At 43.6% G+C, this 22,558-nt stretch overlaps 1 protein-coding gene across 1 annotated transcript in view; it reads right to left on the bottom strand.

Annotated features, from left to right (window-relative positions):
* CSMD2 (CUB and Sushi multiple domains 2) overlaps window positions 1-22,558 on the bottom strand; it is a 933,956-nt gene that overhangs the window by 199,816 nt on the left and 711,582 nt on the right. The window contains 1 exon segment of the mRNA XM_006862126.1: window positions 21,225-21,351. Within this exon segment, the coding sequence (XP_006862188.1) occupies window positions 21,225-21,351 (127 nt within the window).

Here is a 22,558-nt window from a genome sequence, read left to right as displayed (position 1 = left end):
GCGTCAAGTGTGGCAGCAGTAGTGAGGTTGGCCCAGGATCGGACATTGTTTCATTCTGCTGTGCATGGGGTCGCTATGAGTCAGTTCCAACTCAATGGCACCTGACAACAACAACAACAATATATCTCCAACAGCAACTATATATATATATACACACACGTACATACACATATATACTAATTAATAGCTGAATATAAGATGTATAGTTATCTAATATTCAGTATATATATATAAGGAGCTCTGGTAGCGTAGTGGTTATGAATTGGGCTATGAACCACAAGGTCAGCAGTTTGAAACTACCAGCTGTTCCACAGGAGAAAGATGAGGATTTCTGCTTCCGTAAAGAATTACAGCCTCAGAAATCCTGTACAGGGTTGCTATGAGTTGGAACCAACTCCCCGGTACTTAACAACAACAGAGAGAGAGTCAGTCTTGGTGTGGCACTGTGGGTTAATGCGCCCACTACAAAGCCATTTGAATGGCAAGTTCAGCAGTTTAAGCTCACCAGTGGCTCCTCAGAAATCCTATATAGGGTCGCTATGGGTCGGAATCGACTCGACAGCATTTAACAACAACATATATATGTGCATATATGCAAAATTGTTGCTGCTGTTGTTAAGTGCCATGGAATTAGTTCTGACTCATAATGACTCTGTATAGGGTTTCTGAGGAGCGACTCGTGACTCTGAACTGCCAATCTTGATGTTCAAACCAACCTTGTGGTCCTATGCTTACCCTACAGTGCCATACCAGGACTCATATATGTACATATATGTGCATATGATATATATATATATATATATATATAATTTAGTTGTTTAAGAACCATCAAGTCAGTTCTGACTCATAGCAACCCCATATAGTGTTTCTGAGAAGCATCTGGTAGGTTTGAACTGCCAACTTTGTGCTGTTCCTATAGTGCCACACAAGGAGCCCATATATGTGTGTGCATGTATGTATGTTTGCATTTATGTCTATATATGTGTGAGCGCGTGTGTACACATACATTCACACATACACACATATATGGAGCTCTGGTAACGTAGTGGTTATGAACCGGGCTGCTAACCTCAGGGTCAGCAGTTCAGAACTACCAGCTGTTCCGTGGGAGAAAGATGAGGTTTTCTGCTCCCGTCAAGATTTACAGCCTCAGAAACCCCATACAGGGTCTCTATGAGTCAGAACCAACTCTACGGCACATAATAACAACTATATATATATATATATATATATATATATATATAAGTTTTCTCAGGGTCTATATTCTAATTCTCCTGTCTTAGGGCTTTGGCTAGAGTGGAGATAGACATCTTTCTCTGCAGAGCATTCAGCAGGGGACAGGCTGGCAAGCTGGAGGCCCATGTGTAGTTGAAAAGGGGGAGAAGAAGCTCCCCAGGAGGTAGAGTACCCTCTCTGCTGTACTGCACTGGGCTGCTAACTGCAAGGCCAGCAATTAGAATCCACCAGCAATTCGAATTCCTCAGGAGAAAAATGGGGTTCAGAAACCCTATGCAGGGTCTCTATGAGTCAGAACCAACTTGATGGCACACAACAGCTACTGCACTGGGCTGAGACACCCATCTTCTCTTTCTCTGTGCTGATGAACTTAGGTAGACAATGTTGGAGGCAGACCAAGCGGTAAGCTACATGGTGCTGCTTACTGTATGTACTCTTAGAAGAGAGGGTTACGTGAGTCAGACACGGAAGGAAGGAGTAAATGAGACTTAAGGAGCTCTGGTAGCGTAGTGGTTATGAATTGGGCTGCGAGCCGCAAGGTCAGCAGTTCAAAACTACCAGCTGTTCTGTGGGAGAAAGATGAGGCTTTCTGCTCCTGTTAAGACTTACAGCCTCGAAAACCCTGTACAGGGTCGCTATGAGTCAGAACCGGCTCCATGGCACATAACAACAACAAAGTTTGGGTAGCATGAAAGGGAGTGTGCTTTCTTTGGATTTGAAATAAGACCTAGAGGTAGACAGGAGGGAAAGGTATTTGTTTGAAGAAAGACAACTCTCACACCTGAGGTCAGGTAATGTTCAGATGTCACAGGGAACAAACCTGTCTGTGAGAGGAAAGATTAGGAATTGGGAATTAGGTGGGAAGTCTGGGCTTTATCCTCAAGTAGAAATCGAGGCTGACTGAAGTCCTTGAGGTGAATAATTTCCCATCATTTCATGAATGAGCCAATGAATCAATGAATGAAATCCTGGGAGGATTAGTGTTAGAGGAAGTTGAGCAAGGAGAGACTAGAGGAAGTAAGTTGAAATGAAAGGAAACATGATTATGTAACAACCAATACTTTTACATTACCTTGTTTAATCCTCACAAGCACCTTTACTTTGTAGATAGTATCATTCCCGCCTTTGAAAATGAGAATACTCAGGTGCAGGAAAGTTAAATAACTTGCTTAAAGGCAAGGGCTGGTTAACAAGTGGGCCAGAGTTATCATTAGATAATCACAGTCCGGGTCAGATTTCAGTGTTTCTGATCTTGCCCTGACAAAGCTGCTCACACCTGCAGGAGGGTCAGGCTGTGGTCAAGAGCCGCGCATGCGCTGGAGAAGACCTCTCACTAATCAGCAGTTGACATGTTCGTCACACACGAGGCCGTGAATTAAGAATGCCAGCTCACTGCATTCAGTTCAGTTGAGCTGATAATCAGACAAAGTCAAAGGCTTGGCACTGATGAGGTCAAGAGAAGTGGCAGGAGGAGGAGGGGTAGGAAGGGACGAGAGCCTGAGGTCCTTTGAATGTAGAAGTAATACAACTTGGCAACTACAAGGATAGCAGCTGAAGCCTTAGACCACTTCCTGCTTTCATGCTGGTGCTGGTGTTGGTGTGATGCTGTAGGATAAGCACTGACCTGCTAGCCACAAGGCCAGTGGTTCAAAGCCAACAGCTAGCTGCTCCTTGGAAACTCTATACAGGTCACTATGAGTCAGGACTGGCTCCAAGGCACTTAACAACAACATGCTGGGTGCTGGGATACAATGGTGACCATGGCAGACAGGGTGCCACTTTCCAGTTGCTTCTGGAGATGGGCAATACCCCTTCATAGAAAACCAAAACTCAAATCGGTTCCCGTCAAGTTGATTTCCACTCATGGTGATCCCATGTGTGCTACAGAAGAACTATGCTCCGTGGGGTTTTCAGTGACTGACTTTTCAGAAGTAGATCATCATGTCTCTCTCAAGGCACATCCAGGTAGATAAAACCACCAACCTTTTGGACCATCTCTGTGGCAAATGCCATGAAAGAAGCAGCCAAGTGCTTAGCCAGAGTCCATGCTTAGAATAGAGCCACCATGGGAGCTGATATAAAGGGAACATTGAAGTAAGATGAGGGACTCCAGGGAGCAGGCCACGAGAAGAGCAGGGTGGAGTAAAGGATGGGAAGGAGCATCTCATGGAAACAGCCTAGAGCTTGTGAACAACAAAGAAGCTACTGAGCCTTGTAACTGGGCCAAGGCAGGCAGGCAGAGGCCAGGCCACATGGGGTCCTGGGTTGGGGGAGGAAGTCTGTATTTTATTGTACAAACTAAGGAGGTCATTGAAAGGTTTTCAGCTGAGGCCTGGCAGGCTCTGGTTTGCGTTTCCATATCACACTTGCTGCCTGGATGAGAAAGGACTGACAAAGGCAAGAGTGGATATAGAGCCATTGGCTAGGAGCCTTTTATTGTTAAGTCCCAATGACAGCCGTTACAGACTTGGATTGCCAAACTGACTGCATTTATTAAGTTCAGCTATTGAATCCTTTTCTCATCCTGTGGATATCAAAGTCCATATTGCCAATTAGAGCTTTAGATCAATAGAGATCATTCTAGGCCAGAAGAGGCATCTGGGTGTGCCTGAGCAACAACCCTGTAGGGGAGTGTCTGAATTTCTTCTTCTTCTTCTTTTTTTTAAACACTAAGGATCTTGAAAATTCTGACTACACTGTGGGGAGTCCTGGTGGTGCAATGGTTGAAGCAGTTGACCGACAACCCAAAGGTTGGTGGTTCAAACCCATCTGTCACTCTGCAGATGGAGACGATGTGGCAGTCTGCTTGCATAAAGATTGCAGCCTTGCAAACTCCTATGAGGCATTTCTGCCCTAGAGGATGGCTATGAGTTGGAATCAACTTGATGGCAATGAGTTTGGTGTGGTTTTGGTACCTACACTGTGCTCCCAGATGGGAGGGAGTGAACGGTGGGAGATATCTTTTCATCATGATGTATTACTTGTGTGTGTGTAGTGTTTATTTGGACTGCAGACTCCTGGGAAGAGGGACGATGCTTGTAGCATGTCAAGCTCTCTCCAGAGAGCTGCAGAAGTGGGAAGGCACTGTCCTTGCCCTGGAGGATTATGCTGCTTAGTGAAGCAGATGCAGAAAACATGATAATATATGTAATAAGTGCTAAAAGAGTAGGATAGAGTGTTATTGAAATAACTGGAGGAGAAACAACTAAACATTTGTAGAAAATCTCTTATGTGCCAAGTACTTTATGCATATCGTCTAATATCATCCTATTTGTTGTTGTTATGTGCCATGGAGTCAGTTAGCCCGGCAATTTAGAGTCTATTTGCACCATTTTGCTGCTGGGAGAACTAACATTACAAGGGGTTAACATGGAGAACATGCCTAGGTGCCAAACAGTTAGGAAGGGGCAGAGCCAGAATTCAAGTGCTCTGTCTGGTACCAAAGACCTTTCTTTCACACTTTTTTTTTTTTTACTTTCCTTCTGGAGTCCCTGGTTGGTACAAATGGTTAATGTGCATGACCATGAACTGAAGGGTTGGAGGTTTGAGCCACGCAGAGGAACCTGTGAAGAAAGGCCTAGTCAATGAAAATCCTATGGAGCATATAAACCTAATTGGACCCACATAAAGTCACCATGAGTTGGGATTATCTTGAAGGCAATACGTTTGATTTCTTCTTCTAGTTCAGAGAGCCAAGGGAATCTTCTAAGAGTAAGTGTCTTTGAAGCAGTTTTGGAGAAAGAAAACAAATTCATGAGATGGGGAAAGAGGCAGAGTATCACAAGAGAGGGAACAGCACATACATAGGTTTGAAAACCATAACTGGCCTTCCTGGATCCCATTTTCAGTCCACCTTTTCCACCATGGCCAAGGTGATCTTTCTGAACCACACAGCTAACCCTACAGAATGAAGCCAAACTTCCAAGGGAGACATCGAGTCCTTCATGAGCGGGCCCTGTCTCCTTTTCCAGTCCCCCTGGCCCTTTACCATTTCCTCCTTACTTTCTAACTTCAGGAATTTCCCTACCTCTTACTGGAAGGTTCCTAGCCCTGCTCAGTCCACGCACCCCCTGACTAACTCCACATATCTTCCTTGCTCCCCTAGTCTGGTGAGGTGCTCCATCTACCAGAAGCATCCATCAATACACCTGCTGTACTGACAAACCATTCATCTCTATCTTGGGTACCAGTGCCAGGCCTGACACACACGGAGCCCTTGGTGACTGCTGTTTGGTTGGAAGGTTAAATGAACAGGTGTTGCTGGCTCAACAGCTTTAAGAGATCTTCTACAGTTCAGCCCAAATGTACCCACTGTCCTTGCTGTGTGCGCCACGTGGTGAAAGGCGATGTAAGCAAACCCTCTGTGCTAAGGAAATGACTTTCTATTTCTCTTGAGGTTCTCCCACCTCTCTTTCCTGCCATAAACAACCCATCCCACTAGGATCTTACAACTGTATCTTTGTTCACTCTAGCCCTACCACAGAGACAGCACCAAGTCACGTAAACCCTGGGAAAGAGCTGGCTGTCTATCTAGATCACGGTCTCACTCTAAGTCCAGCCCTACTGGTATTCGAAGCCTCTACTGACAGATATTCGCACAATCAATTCATCAATATCTGCAGGCACTGTTGATCCAGACAGGAGCATGGCCTGCTTTAACTACAAGGGTCCTCCAGATCTCCATACACCTATATCCGTCTCCCACTGCAATCCCCCAATGGTAGGTCCCCAGCTGAGGGTGGTCTCACCTGGTCGTCATCCTTTTACCTCTTCCTGCCAACACACCACTGTGCTTGGCTGCCAGCCAGCATGGTTCATGACACTCAGCCTCAATGCCAGGAAAGGATTTTCCATGCGAGTCCAGGAGAGAATCACAATCTCACTGCCAAGTTGGCACCTCTCCAGTTCTGGCCATGCTGCAATGCCCCACAAAGCAGGCCAGACCTGCCTATAGGATTATGATTCTCAATTCTTTCTGTCCAAGAAATCCTGAACGTAAGTGGGCTTTTTTTGGGATGCTGCCCACCTCACTGTTTACAGGTATGGCTCATCTGTATTCATTGTACACTGGAGAGTAAAAAGATGTGTGAAAATGAGAAAAGAAAACACAAATCCATGAAGGCTTGACATGCCAATTTCACTTGCCTTCTGAGTGGGGCCCCAGAACTGAAAGAGGGCTTCCGGTGCCCTCAGCAACCATTACCACCACATGAACTCAATGACTGCCGCAAGAGCCACTGCCTGCGTCTCACAGCGATGGTTGGTGACATCGGGGGAGACATGGCATGTGAAGGAACAGCTGCGACAGGGGGAGGGGAGTCAGAAATCACTCCTGTCCCCAAATGAGAATGCAGTCTAAATTATCCTCAGTGACACGGAAATGACAACAAGAAAATAATACTTGTTCTATAAAGTGCCCCCTCTGAGCCACCCGGGCTGCAAACCAACAATTAAACCATGATCATAATAGCAAACAATAATAATTAAAGCATCACGCTGTCCAAAGAGCAAAAAACTGAGAAGACAGCAGAGCCCAAAGCAAGCACTTGTGTCTGGAGCCAAATTAGAGGATCTTCTTTCCTGGGACCAGCTGGTAGTTGATAGAAAATAGGATTCTTTCGTTATTTTCAAAATTGAAAGAATAAAACTGGGCTTCAGGTTGCTGACAAAGCTGAACAAAATGGCAAAGGGGGGGGGGGAGGTCACCAGGGTTCGGGAAGCTCAAGGCAGTGCGGCAAGCACATGGCTGGGGCTACCGTCCTGTGTCCCACTCTGGTTGACAGGGGTGAACTTGGGCCAGTTGCCTACCTTATCTTCATCACTACCTGGAGGCTCTAGCTTTCCCTACCAGCAGCTAGAGTCTGTTCTGTAAATGCCAGGAATTTGGTGGGGGAGGAAAATTTATGTTTTATCCTTCTTGGAAGACACAGTCTCCATAAAAATCAAAAGTTCTTGCCTTTTAAAGAGACTATGAGTTGAACTCCCACTCATGATGACCCGCACATTATGAGATCAAAAGATTGTTTTCACTGGCTGATTTTTTGGAAGTAGATAGCCAGGCCTTTCTTCCTATGCCCATATTAATCTGGACAGCAATATGCAAGTTTCTGCTGACAGACAGATGGCAGTTGCCCATGAGACACACAGGATTCTCCTGAATGGCAGGTTGTAAGTCTACCACTGAACCACTGGCACCCTCTAAAGAGTCTATATAACAAAGTAGGAGGAAACCAAACAAAACACTGGTTGCCAAGTCAAAGATCTGCATTCAAATCCTAGTTCTATGATCCCTAACTAGGTGGCCTTGGGTGGCCCTTAGCCACTCCTCTGTAACATAGCAGCAACAGCAGTGTCATTAAGAGGATTCTGTAAATGATACCACATAGAAAGCACCTACTATTGAGCCTAAAGGAGTCCCGGTGTGGCACTGTAAGATCAGCACTGGATTGCTAACTACAGTGAAGTGGTTCAAACCTACCAGCTACTCCTCAAATACCCTCTGGTAGCGTAGTGGTTAAGAATAGGGCTGCGAACCTTAAGGTCAGCAGTTCAAAACTACAGCTATTCAAACTCACCAGCTGTACCTTGGAAACCTTATACAGGGTCGCTATGAGTCGGAACTGACTTTACAGTGCTCCGAATTGGTACATTTGCTCTTCATAGCAGAGAGAGCTATGTGATCACTAGCTCTTGTGTCCTGTCACAATCCAGGATGGTGGAGTTGTAAAATGTGTTCTGGTCACTGGTACATGGGAGGAAGACTTGGCTCCTAAAAAACTTTGTTCCAACATTTCATGCTTTTCTATCTTCCCTCATCAGCTGGCCAGATGTGGAGGGTCCCCTGGAGTACACAGAGCTGGGAGCCCTGAAGCACTTTGTGAAACAGGTTCCTCCCAGTCCTACCCTCACTGAGCAGTGAGTGAGAAGTTAACCTTTATCTTGTGGAACCACAGAGATTGGGCGGTGCTTTGGTACCGCAGTTAGCCACTGCCGACTGATATAAACTTAATCTCAGCATCCTGTTTTGTGCTTTTTACTAATTTTTTTTCTTCCTTTGTTTTTCACTTTTTAAAATATTTCTTAGTTTGCAAACCTTCTTCAATGATTTGCAAAGCATACATTTGTTTTTAAATTCTACCAGCTGTTACTTTTGTGCATCTGTTGTTATTAAATGATATCAAATTGGTTTCAATTAATAGCAACCCTATATATGGTTTCTGAGGAGCGACTGGTGGATTTGAACCACCAATCTGTCATCAATGCAGGGTTTATCCTACAGTGCCACAAATGCATGTTTTGAAACTCACTTGCTATTGTTATTATGGGAGCCCTGGTGGAACTGTGGGATAAGCATTGGGCTGCTAACCACAAGATCAGTGGGTCAAACCCACCAGTTGCCCTGAGGGAGAATGATGAGGTTGTCTACAACTGTAAAGCTTCATAGTCTTGGAAACTCTGAATAGGGTCCCGATGAGCTAGAATCAAATCAATGGCAGTGAGTTACTTTTATGCATTTTCCAAAATACTCCTAAATTTGCATTTTCTCTAACCTACAAATTTAATAAAGATGATACAGCTCTTCACTCCCTGGCATGTAAGACAGAAAATCGAAAACAGTGTTACTTTCACATATTCCTTCCCCTAGAAGTCCCTGGGTGGTGTAAACAGTTTAAGGAACTTGGCTACTAAACACAAGGTTGGTGGCTTGAGGCCACTCAGACACCTGAGAAGAAAGGCCTGGAAAATCAATGTTCTATTCTGGTACATATGGGGTCATGATGAAATGGAAATGACTTGAAATGTATTCTGTCATAGGGCTGGAGTCTGAAGTCAGTATTGCTGGGCTGAAATCAAGGTGTCAGTTGGGTTATGCAGCCTGCACAGGCTTTAGGCGACTTTCCTTTCAGCCTCTGGTTCCTGTAAGCATTCCTTGGCTTGGGGTCACATCCCTCCAATCTCTGCCTCTGTCTTTGACTTACCTTCTCCCCTGTATGTGTCAAATCTCCTCTGACTTCCTCTCCCTCATACAAGGGATAAATAGAATTGCATTTAAGGCCAACTGGGCGAATCCAGGATTCTCTCTCCCTCTCTAGATCTTTAATGTAATCATATTTGCAAAGATCCTTTCTCCAAACAGAGTGACATTTACAAGTTCAAGAGGCCAGGAGCTTGTATCTTTAGGAGTTTTATTCAGCCTACTATAGTGTCTTTGTGGATTCTTCAGGAAGCTTACAATGGCAATCTTCTGTAGTTTTTGTGCCTGTCTGAGAATAATCTTTTTACTTTCCAAAGTGAATTAAATCCTGGCTGAATCACCATGAAAAAGAGCTCAGCACAGTATCACAAAAGAAGAGGTAGACACACAGAGAGTTGCACAAGAGTTACAGACAACAAAGGCAAATAGGATCACACACACAGTCCTGCATTATCAGTAATAACAGACATTAATCTACAAATGGAAACGCAGGCAGACAAGCAAGACGAATAGGTATGAGTAGGCGAGAGGGACTACACTTGAAAAAGAATTCTTGGGCCTCAACTCCACTGAATTTGTAAACAGTATCTTTGGGAGGTTGGATTAGTGGCCATAGTTGTTATTTTGATGAATGCCTTTGATGTGTGAGCCTGTTTTGCCAAATTCTTGTAGAGGTTTTTTATTATCCTAGAAACTGACATTTTTATCATTAAGCTGTATTTGATACATTTTGCCTGGAACTCAGTGACTGCTTTCAGTTCTGAGGAAGTTTTAGAACTGGTCACTCTACCCAACTAATCCCTGATTCCTTCTCAGGAGAGTTTCCCAACACTTTGTATTTTATGATTCCTTCTGCTCCCTTTGATCATGGCTCTTCTTCATTCGGACTGACTGGATCTGGATGGCTACAATGGCTTCCACATTAGTAACTTGCCTTTCATTACTTTTGTGTTGTGGTCGGTTACTGTGGGGTTGACTGTCACTCACACTAACTTCATGAGCATGGAGTAGACTGTGATCTAGAGTTTTCACACCTGTGCTCTTTTACAAGCAGATCACCAGGACCGTCTTCTAAGGCACCTCTGGGAGGGTGGGTTGGAACTGCCAACCTTTCAGATAGTAGTTGAACACTTTGCACCATCCAGGAACCTGTTATTTCTCCTACACCTTTATATTTTTCTCTGCAGTCACAATGATTCTTTAGCTGTACCTTAGTTACATAACAGTAATACCACAGTTGGGGGTGGGGGGAGGGCTTTGGCAACAGAAATTTATTTTCTCACAGGTCTTGAAGGGAGATGTTCAAATTGGGGTCTTAGTCCTGCTGATTTCTTTCTTGTCTAGCCCTGGGGGTTCCTTGGTCCCTTGGCCTCCTTTACTTTGTGGATGATCCTCGCATGGTATCTGTCTTTCCCGTGTTCATTCTGCTTTTTATAATTCGGAAGTGATGAGATTTAGAATCCACCTCCCTCTGGTATGACCTAATTAACAGAACACTACCACCACCAGCAGCACCAGTTGCATGGAGTTGATTCCCACTCACGACGATTCCATGTATGTCAGGGTGGACCTGTATTCTGTAGGGTTTTCAATGGCTAATTTTTTGGTGGCAGATTACCAGGCCTTTCTTTCAAGGCACCTCTGGTGGACTCAAACTTCAATTAGTAGGCAAGCATGCTAACCGTTTGCACCGCCCAGAGGCTCAATTAAGATAACAAAGAAACGCCTTTTTCAAACAGGATTATATCCACAAGTATATGGATTGTTAGATTTCAAGACTTATTTTTGGGGGTACATAATTTAATCAGTAATAAAGATTCTCTGACTCTTCTCTTGTTTCACTCACTTGATCTCCTACCTACCCTGAAAATGCTGCCATTGTGGATGTTAAGTGTATGACATATTCAGTGTCTCTGCACTGTTTTCTTGTCTCCTTCTCAGCATTCTGTCTCAGGCCCTATCTGCTTCTCAGCTCACACACACACACACACACACACACACACACACACACACACAGACACAAACACACACCCATCCTCTGCTACTTATCAGCCATACTTCCTTCTATTTAAATGAGAAAGAATGAAGATACCTATTTTAATTTTTCCTTTCTCTGGGTCAAAACCAAAGGAGTCCTGGTGGTTGTGGATTAGGCTTTGGGAAGCGAACTGCATGATCAGCTGTTCAAAGCCACCTCTGGAGAAAGATGAGAGGCTGTTCTCCTAAAAAATTATTGCTGTTGTAGTGTTGTTACATGCCTTTGAATCAATTCTGACACTGCACAAAGTTTATAAGGAGTCACTGGTGGATTGACACTGCTTACCTTGTGGTTAGTAGTCCAGTGCTTATCCTACAGAATCACAGCAGGACTCTGACTCATAGCAACCTTGTGTAGGATGTCTGAGGCTGTAAATCTTTATAGGCACAGACAGCCTCATCTTTCTCCCATGAAACATCTGGTAGACTTGAACTGCTGCTGACCCTGCGGCTAGCAGCCCAACACAAAACGCACTACACTACCACTTGTTGTTAAGTGCCGTTGAGTTAGTTCCAACTCATAGCGACCCTTTAAAGGGTTTCCAAGGAACCACCAACCTTGTGACGAGCAGTCCAGTGCTTATCCTACAGTGTCCCTTGGAAATTCTACATAGGATCACTATGGGTTAGAATTGACCATAATAATATGTGTAAGTGAGTTTGGTTTGGGGTTAAAATGAAGTCTTCTCTCTGAGGAATCTAGGAGAGAGTCTGTTCCTTGTATCTTCCTGCTTCTAATAGCACCAGTGGCATTCCTTGGCTTGGGGTCACATCTCTCAAATCTCTGCTTTCATCTTCATATTGTCTTTTCCTCTGTGTATAAAATCTCCTTTTGGTTCCCTCTTGTAGCAATCCATGTGGGAATCAGCCCTCCTCTTTTGGTGAATGGCATGTGATTAGGTGCACCACAGGCTTTATTTTGTTTGCTTGCTTACCTTTTAAACAGGAAAGATCTATACCGGGCCTGAACAGGAAAAGGTAAAACTATTCACTGCCCTCTCCACCCAGAAGACAAGCTAAAATGTTAATCAGGTTACTGAGTGGGACCAATTTTCCCAATCTGGAGACAAGCTAGAATGCTAATCAGGTTATCGAATGGGACCCATCTTCCCTGCTCAGGAGACAAACTAGAAGGTTAATCAGGTCACCTAACAGGACCAATCTCTCTGGTTTCTCCACTGTCCGCAAACAGGTCTGTGGCCTGGCCCCTCCCTGACTCTGATTCCACATAGACCCGTGTTGTGCTCCATTCAGGGCTCAGAATCTGGAGAAGCTAGCTCCTCTGAGTCAGCCAGCTTAATAAAATCTGAAACTCTGCTTCACCTCTCCAAGTGGCCTTGGTTTCTTCTACGATGGATCAAGAGCTGCAGTGACACTCTCGAATCTAACTGCTGTAACAGTCCAGTGTGGCCCACCAACAAGGTCTGAGCATCACTTTGGTTGGACTCTTCATTCTCCTCCTAAGAGATGTTGGATTTCATCTCTCGGATGGTACAATGGCAGTCCAATTGATGGATTTCAGCCAATTCAACCACTTAGTGTTGCTTGGCCAGATTATTTTTTTTGAATAACTTGAGATAGTTTGCATTTTTTTTTCTAGAGAAGTGATACGTGAAGAATTTAATGGCCAGAAAGCACTGCCATTCTTGAAATTATCATGCTATATTTTTACCTACCAGGTTATCTATTTTCTCTCCTTTAAAAAATTTGAGCTTCTTATGGGCGAGTCTCTGAGTTGCCAAATCTTACGTCTGACAAAGGACCACCCCACTGTGTCTGTGTTGATCAGCTCAGTTCCTTCTGAAGGTCAGATCTCTCTTATGGCACAATCACATGGACTTTCTCTGTTTAATGTTTCACTCATTGTCACTTCTCAAAAACAAATCTTCTGGAACCTGCTAAACCTACGGCCAGAATTCTTGGCAGGCGCTGAGAACAGAAGTTTCACTTCTGGTGTCTTCTGCCTCCTCTGGGCCAGCTGCCCACTTGATGGTTCAAGGAAAGCACCACAGTGGGGAGTTGCTGCCCTATGGTTGGTCTGAAACTGCAGTGGGGGAATCTGGGCTTTGGGCACAGTTAGATGTTTTTTCTAGCCCAGCACCCTCCCAGGATGACAAGCTCCAATGGGCAGGGATTCTAACTAATCAAACCCACACTCCCTCCTCCTTCCCTGACCCCATTTCAAGAATCCTGCCGTTTCATGACCAACAGCCAAGGATGAAGTTTCCAGCTTGCTCTTTGCTTTCACTGTTAAGCAGCATTCCTACAGTTACAAAATCAACAAACTCGGACTATTAGCCAAATATGAGTTGTATGGCTAAATGGGTATTGGGAGCAGCAAAGAGTTCCAGCACAGGAAGTTCTCCACTCTCCCTGGAGCCCGGACTCTTTAGAAAAGGTACACCTGGTTAGGCCTGTCTTTTCTCCGTTCTTTGCTCTCCGTGTAGTCTGTCATCTCAACTTCAACCAAATGTGTATACAAGAAACAAAACCTACTGCTTCTCAATGTAAATCTTCATACAGTGACAATGGACTTCTCCGTGGCTTCCCAGCCTCTCCCAATCCCAGCTGTCTTCTGCATGGCTGGCCCTGATCTTCCCAAATTGGAGACAGGATCACCACATCACATTAGACAGTGAGCCCCGCACATGGTCACCTTCCTCTCTTTTACACACTGGAAGATCCTGACTTGCCAGTATAGTGAATTCCTAATATTCTTTAAGGTGCAGCTAGACTAGGACCTCCTCTCTGTGAAACTGCTCCCTACTGCCACCTGTAACTACGGACTATACCACATGCTTCTCTGCTGTGTCTTATATGTACGTCTACTATGGCATTTATTATATTATATTAGTCAGTAGCAGATACTGTAGGTTAATGGCTAATTCATTTTGCATTTTCAAACCCCTTGTTTCCCATTGGTCTCTACTACTGAGGCCATAAAAGCAAAACATAATTGATCTCCTCCTTTCCCTGGGCTGGGATAGCAAGTACAACTAACAAGATATAGAATGATGTCTCTGGGAATGGTGGTTCCACCCAAACAAACACATAAAGTCTCACTGGGAGAAAACTCCATGCTGTTTCCTTTTCCCTCTACTTTTAGCCTGGAATGCAGATGCAATGCCTGGAGCCATAGCAGCCAACTGTGGACCTATGAGGACAAAAGCCTAAGAATGGCAAACAAAAAAAGAGGTGAAAGGCATCCTGAGCAGCTATACCAGGTCTGGATGACTCTTCAGAACTCTTGCTCCAAGATAAAAATGAGCTAGCTTCTGTTGAAACCAGTGTAAGTCAATTTTTTCTATTTCTATTAGAACTGATATAATTTGTATCTATAAGACTGGACCTTCATGGGCAAGAAACTGTCTTATTTATCTTTATATCATAAGGGCCTGCCAGAATGCCTAGCACTCAGTAAATGCTCCAAATTTCTGAATTGAAAAAACAACACCATTATCGTCTTCAGAATATTCCAGTGGTCCCTCTTTATACTGAGAAATCCATTCAAAATTCTCATCTTATTCAGTATTCTCCAGAGATCTCTCTTAACCCACACAACTTTATCTCTCTTACACATAGCCTCCAGCTACATCCAATGAGTACTTTTGTGGAGAGAGTCTATATTTCTACCTATGTCCATGTGTTCACTCCCTGCACCCCACCCCTCAGTTGGAATATTCACCTGCACACCTTCTTTCTCTCTTCTCTATTGCTGGACCTGACTTGTGCTTATATCATCTACCTTGTCTTGGAGGTACCTGTATATGTGACTATTTTCCCAGTAAAATGTGAGTCCTGGAAAACAAAGACTGGCCTCAGTCTGATCTTCACGTCTCCCACTACACACCTTCACACAGGATGGCACAAAGAAGACGCTCAACGCGAGCTTTGTAAAGTGTAATTAAAACAGAGCCAGAGTGGCACACTAGACAGAGCCAAGACTGCAGCCAGAGAAAACGGGTTCAAAAGTCACATGGGTGGGTTAATGTTGAGACCTCAGCCACTCAGCCTATCTGGGCCTTGATGATCTCATCTGTAAAATAGGAACAATAATAACTGATCCAGAACTTGGGATGCTGCAGATACTAGATAAAGATGGAGGTGGTGGTGTGCCGTGGAGTCGGTTCCGACCCATAGCGACCCTGAATAGGGTTTCGAAGGCTTAAATCTTTACAGGAGCAGAAAACCTCATTTTTCTCCCATAGAACTGCTGGTAGTTTCAAACTACTGACCTTGAGGTTAGCAGCCTGACTTGTAACCACTACCAGAGCTCCTTATAGGAAGAGAGAGATGGGGTCAGAGCAAAAGGCTTTACCTCCCTCTCTTCTTCAATTTTTGTTTGAGCTCGTTCACTCATTATATTAAAAAAACAAAACAAAACTTTGATCCAGCATTGGGTGCTGAAAGAGGACCCACCTATGGATGGGAAACATCCATGTTCTGTGTTCTGACGACACAGGCAAGAGCTCACTAGTCTGTTCTGTCATTAGCTGGTAGGTTTGGAGGAAGTGCATTCTTGACACTAGGGAGAAACACCTGCCTGATGCTGCAGAAGCTGTCTGTATCCAAGGGCAGGCTCCACCTGCCATGCCGCCTTGTCAGGTACATCCAGGAAGGGTCCATGTTCCTGCTTGGACCACATGCAGGGGTGAGCCCTGACAAAGATCTCTGCAGCTACCACTGCGTTTCTTGGGGCCTCCTGGAAAGGGACTCTCTTTGTCCAGCTTGCTGGGGTAAAGCCTGGCCATGGGTCCCTCTGGTCACCCTCAATGCTTGGTGGCAGCTGGGGCAGATGGGGAGAGGCACTTGCAAGTCTGTGCACCTGGGAACATTCTTGTTGGCTATTCTGTATGCTTTGCTATTTGGCATACTCAAGGAAAGCCTGTCTGATACCTACCACACCCACAGCACAGTGACTACACCTGTGACACCTAGGCAGGGGTGACCTACAGCATCCTGGGCTAAAGGACACTCATATGGAAAAATCAAAAACCTACCTACTCAACTCCTGCTGGGAATCCTCATCACTTGGGAATTACAAGCCAGGCACTGTTATAAATAGGTTAACTTTTATAATCCTCATAGCAACCTGTGTGATAAGCTTTGTGTTTAATCATCATTTTACAGAAGGAGAAACTGAGGTACAGAGAGGTTAAAGACCTTGCTCAAGTAACGTAGGTAGTAATAGTGGCAGGTAGTCTGGCACCAGAGACCAGCTCTTAGCTATGATTCAATACTGGACAAATAACAAAATTCTCTGGACATAAAGATCATTAGCTCTTCAAAATGAATCCAACTGAATAATCAGACAAAATGGCCTAACTGCAAAATGGACTTGATGCAGGGGAAGACTGGAGAAATTGTACAATACAACTTAAATCATTTTCTCTGAGAGATTCAAGATGATAACACATTGATAAAAACAAAAGTAAGCTGTCAGGTGCCATATGAAAGCAAAAATGCTGTTTCCTTGTAATAAAAACAAACACATTTCCAAAATGCAGACAGTAAATAACAGGATAAATGCTGCTGAAAACTGAATTAATGAACCACCTAGCTCACTGGAAAAATGAAAACAGGATATCAGACTTCCAAATCACAAGAAGAAAAACAAAGCCAATTTGATCCAATCAGCTAACAACAAGAGTTAAAAATAAAAGAAGGCAATAAAGAGGCACAATGCATTTTACTTCAGAGAAAGAATATAGTCCAAGTTAGAGAAACACAGAGGATTCTGAATGCATTTCATTTCCTTCAACTATCCATGGAACATAAATAAAACAAAACAAATTTGGAAAGCAATAAATGCACATGCAAAAATAGTCCAAAAAGTATAACCATTTATTAAGTTTAAAAAACTATTGGGTTAAAAAGAACTCTAAATGGAAAGTACAGTTGATTTAGAAATTAACACAACAAAATATATGAAACAAATTTCCCAGAAGAAAAATATGTCAAGAACCTGAAGCAATAAAGACAAATACGTATAATTTTGTCTATCAAACTGGTAAACAAAGAATTGATAACATTTAGTCATACTGTGTGAGGAGTTAGACCTTTCTACAGACTTCCAAATGTATATTGCTCCAATATCTAGAATGAAATTTGAGGTCATGTATCCAAATTTTCCTTCTAAGACTATTTCTTAAGGAAATAATTGGAAGGTTGATCAAAGATTCATGTTCACTGGAGTGAAAAACTGAAAATATTCACTTTTTTGCATCATTAAAGGAGTCGTTAAAGAAATCATGTTTGTGTACACTACAGAACGCCTTGTGACCTTCAGACATGATGAGGTAGATCTATACATATTAACATTATAAGATAATGATATACGATTAAGTAGTAAAACAAATAGCAAGTTACTGGGCCATGCATAGAGATGATTTTATTGCAGAAACCATGTTTATTGAACTTGCTTTATGTATGTATTGGCATATAAAATATCTAAGCAGATAAATAGAACTAATGGATAACAAGGGTTATATTATGTGGGATGTGTGGGAGAGCAGAGTAAGATTATGGGGACTTTTGATTCTACTTTATAAATTCCTACACTGTTTGCAAATTTTGAGGTTTTTGTTTTTTGTTGTTTTTTTTTTAAATGAGTGTCTATGAAGTCAGAATCGACTAGATAGAAAATAACACATACATTATATGAGGAGACTGGGTGAAACAAGGGATTTTCAATCAACTGCTGATCTAAAGTTGTCTCTATGGAAGAAAAGGCCTGGTGATGTGTTTCTGCAAAGATTTCTTGTTGTCATTGTTGTTACGTGCTGTGGAGTCAGTTCTGACTCACAATGCACCCATGTGACAAGACCAAATGATAGCCCACCCTGCTCTAGCTCCATAATCGTAGGTATGTGTGAGCCCATGGTGGAGCTACTGTGCCAATCCAGCTTGATGACGGTCTTCCTTGTTTTCAGTGATTTTTCCAAGCATGAGTAGAACTGCTCCCCAGGGATCTTTACTGGAGCAGATCATCAGATCTTTCTCCTATGGAGTCAGAGTGGGTTTGAACCATCGATCTTTTGGTTAGCAGCCAGGTAATTAACCACTGTGCGAGGAAGAAAACCCTACAGACTAGTTGTACTCTGCAACACATGGGGTCGTCATGAGTCAGTGACCAACTTGATGGCTGCTAGCAACACTACATGTATAATTTTAGATTTATTATATAGAAACATATATATATAAATCATACGGAAATGTCTCTATATGTGAATATATTATCTTGTGTATAGTTAAATATCTTCATCTAGAAAATACTATAAAGGTATTCCCATCTTCATAATGAAATCTCTGAATAAGGACTCAAAAACAAAAGCGGCTTTCGTGTTCATCTTAATCCAGTAGAATTCCATAAATTTTCCACTGGTTATTCAAGTGAAGTATGTGTGTTGAAGATGGGACAGAGTGAAGGGAAGGGAGGGAGGGGAGAGAGAGGGAGACCAGGGCAGCAGAAATGGAAATGAGCAGTACATGTGTTGGCTACAGTGTGCTGGGATGCTCAGCTAAGGTGGGGGCAGGAGGTGGAAGGCAATGAACACAAGAAATGAGCCCTTTGCTGGCCTCTGCTTACTTTGCATGAACTCTTCTAAGATTGTCTGGGTTCCAAGAAGCCTTCTAGGATTGAGGACTGATGTCATCTTCATATTCTTTTGGCTATTTCCCATCTTGGGGTCCACACACACACACACACACACACACACACACACTCAGCCTGCCTGTCCTCACCCTTCCCCTTGGTTGTGACTTTATATTTCTTGCTATATTGCTGTCCTGTTGTGGTGGAATCCACTCTAATTCCTAGTGACCCTACAGAACAGAGTAGAAAACTGCCTCACAGGAGGAGTCCTGGTGTGGCACTGTGGGATAAAGCACTGGGTTGCAAAGTTGCTTTGAAATATAAGGTCAGTGGTTCATACTCACCAGCCACTCACTGGAAACCCTATACAGGGTGGCTATGAGCTGCAACCGAATCAATGGCATTTAACAACAACAACAAATCATTACGGAAGCAAAGTGCCACAACTTTTTCCTGTGAAGTAGTTGGTGGGTTTGAACTGCCAACCTTTCAGTAGCAGCCAAGTGCTTTAACCACTGTGCACCCAGGGCTTCTCCTATGTTGCTGTGGGAAGGCTATTTCCTGTATTGTTTTGATGTTTTCTTCCTGAGGGCTGAGAAGTGATCCTCATGTGTCTCATCAGCCTACCATTACCATAAGTTGTCCCGGCCCTCACTCCTGACCGGTTGTCTCTTGTGCCCTCCCTCTGTCCGCTGTTCCCAGATCCCTCTGGCCTTCCCCGACCCTGTCCCAAATCTTAATTCCCAGAGAATTGCTGGTTTCTTAGGTATGCCAATGCTGCTCTGTTATGGAGAAGCCCATAGGAACCTCCTTTTTAGAAGACTCAAGCCAAAGTATTTACGAAGAAGTACCAACGTCTGCATTGTCCTTTCCAGTGATTCAGTCGAGAAAAGGGTGAAAAGAAAGGAAGCAAATACAGCAAACTATTAGCAGAATCTGGGTGGTAGGAATGTAGGTTGTACAATAGTATTGTTTATAAAAGGGGGTAAAAGGAACCTCAAATTCCATACTTACTGAGTAGATAGACCAGCTGGTATGACCTCCTGAATATCTCCTGGACTTGTGTCTACTTCTCTACAGCGTAGGTTCAGGCCTTATCACCCCACAGCCAGGCTCTGGACACCGCATTTCCACTGAGCTCCAGCTCCTGTCTATCCCAGAATATGTCCAAACCCACCCTCATAGCACCCAAGGCCCTCCAAGCTCTAGCCACAGCCGACTTCACCAGGTTCATCTTCTGTGGCTTCCCCACATGCTAATTCACAAGCATTGCTCCAACCACATGGAGACATTCCCAGCTCCCCGAGTCTGACCACAGGCTTCACTTCCTTGTTAGAGACCTGCTCCCTCCCCACCAACCTCCTCTCCATGGTTCAGACTCAACACCATGCCACCTTTTCCAAAATAGCATCTTTTATTTCCTCATTTGCCTTCTCATTTTCCTTCCTCTTATTCCCTTACAAAGCTCTATTCTACAGGTGCATCTCCTATACTTTTGTGAACTGATGTTGTTAAGTACCATTGAGTTGGTTCTGATTCATAGTGACCCTGAATACGGTTTCTGAGGAGTGGCTGGTGGGTTTGAACTGACGACCATGCAGTTAGCAATGCAGTGCTTATTCTACAGCACCACACCAAGACTCCACTTTTGTGAATAGTGACAGAGATTTGTACATCCATGCAATGCCAGCATCTCACGTAGGTACTGCCATGTGCACATTCTCTGCATGAGAGAATAAGTAAATAAAGCTCTAAGGTAAGGAAGCAAGGAAACCTGCTCCTGACCTCTAGATGTATCGACTCAAGTGAAATGGTCACTTATGGTCTTGATTCACTCATTACTCATTCAGTATTTTGTGAGGAACTGTGTGGTTCCACTCATTACATACTTGGGTCCTACTTTAGAGAAGTAACCACAAAACTGTGATGAAAGATGTACCATGTCCCAAGTACGAGGTTGAGCATATCCCATGTAATATCTCATTCAAATTCAAATTCATTTCTTTTTTTCTGGGAAGCCAGTATTTTAACCTATAATTTACTGAAGAAGATTGAAGATTATGAGTGTTAGGAACAGTAAGGGATTTGCCCCAAAGTTCTGCTAATAGAAAAGGGCAGATCTGGGATTTAAAATGGGGTCTGTCTAACTTAAAGCCCCTCCTGTGCTGCGGTATGTGACTCATCGACGTAGAGGAAGTTCTGAACTGGGAAGCAGCCCTGTGAGGGTGAGACTCCTTTCCTTACCTACAAGCCCCAGCATAAGGCTGTGCTATAGCAACCCCTTTGGACCACAAACCTCTGGGTGGTATGACCAGGTGACAATGCTGGTGGTGGTTCTCTTGATCAACCGGCAGTTGTTACTGTGCCGGCCTTGACACTTACCCAATGGTACAGCCAGCATCAGCCTCAATGGTCCAGATGCAGTTGAGGTTGTGTTCATAGGGAGCTGGATACCCAGGTGAAAGCACCTGTCCCGACGCCTCTCCTTTCACTGTCCCTCCACACTCAGCTGGAAGAAATACCAAAGAGTGAGCATCCTGGGCTGGGCTTGGTTCCCAGCACTGACTCAGGGGTTCCTCTTGCCTGTGGGCACCTGAGTCCTGCTCCCTGGTTCTAAGTGATTGAGTACAACAAAGAAAAACATCTATAACAGATAAAGAACACTTATAACTCAACCACAAAAAGGCAAATAATAAAAATTTTTTTAAGTGAGCAAATGATTGCAACAGACATTTCTATAAGGAAAGCACATAAACGGACAACAAGCACATGAAAAGATGCTCAAAATCATGTCATTAGGGAGATGCAAGTAAAAGCCATAGTCAGATACCGCCTCCACCACTAGTCTGTCAGTTTGTCATACTGTGGTGGCTTGTGAGGTGCTGGGATTCTGGAAGCTATGCCACGGGCACTTAAAATACCAACAGGTGGACAGGTTTCAGGGACGCTTCTAGACTAAGACAGACAAGGAAGAAGGAGAGGCAGACCACATCGGAATGTTTAGCCACTGAAAACCTAATGAAGGGCAGCGGAACACTGTTAGACACAGTGCCGAGAGATGAGTCCCTCAGCTTGGGAGGCACTCAAAATATGATGGGAGAAGAGCTGCCTCCTCAAAGTAGAGATGACAATAATGATTTGAATTGAGTGAAGCTTCTGGAACCTTAATTTGCTAAAGAGGCACAACTCAAAATGAGGAGAAACAGTTGCAAACTTCCATTAATAATGAGAACATGGAATATACGAAGTATGAATCTAGGCAAATTGGAAGTTGTCAAAAGTGAAATGGAATGCATAAAGATTGATATTAGTGAGCGGAACTGGACTGGTATTGGCAATTATGAATCTAATAACCATATGATTTATTATGCTGGGAAGGACAAATTAAAGAAGAATGGGGTTACACTCATCATCAAAAAGAACATTTCAAGATCTATCTTGAAGTACAATGTTGTCTGGGAAAGGATAAAATTCATACATCTACAAGGAAGACCAGTTCATACTCAAATATATGCCCCAACCACTAAAGCCAGTGATGAGGAAATGGAAGAATTCTACCAACTTCTTCACTCTGAAATTGATCAAACCTGCAATCAAGCTACATTGGTAATTTTTAGTGATTGGAATGCTAGGTTGGAAGCAGAGAGGAACACTTAGTAGTTAGACAATATAGCCTTAGTAATGGAAATGATGCTGGAAATCACATGATAGAATTT

This window comes from Chrysochloris asiatica, unplaced genomic scaffold (genome assembly GCF_000296735.1).
Source record: "Chrysochloris asiatica unplaced genomic scaffold, ChrAsi1.0 scaffold00047, whole genome shotgun sequence".
Classification (NCBI taxonomy): domain Eukaryota; kingdom Metazoa; phylum Chordata; class Mammalia; order Afrosoricida; family Chrysochloridae; genus Chrysochloris; species Chrysochloris asiatica.
Note: the sequence above shows the minus strand (reverse complement) of the source record. Positions and strands in the feature narration are given on the sequence as shown.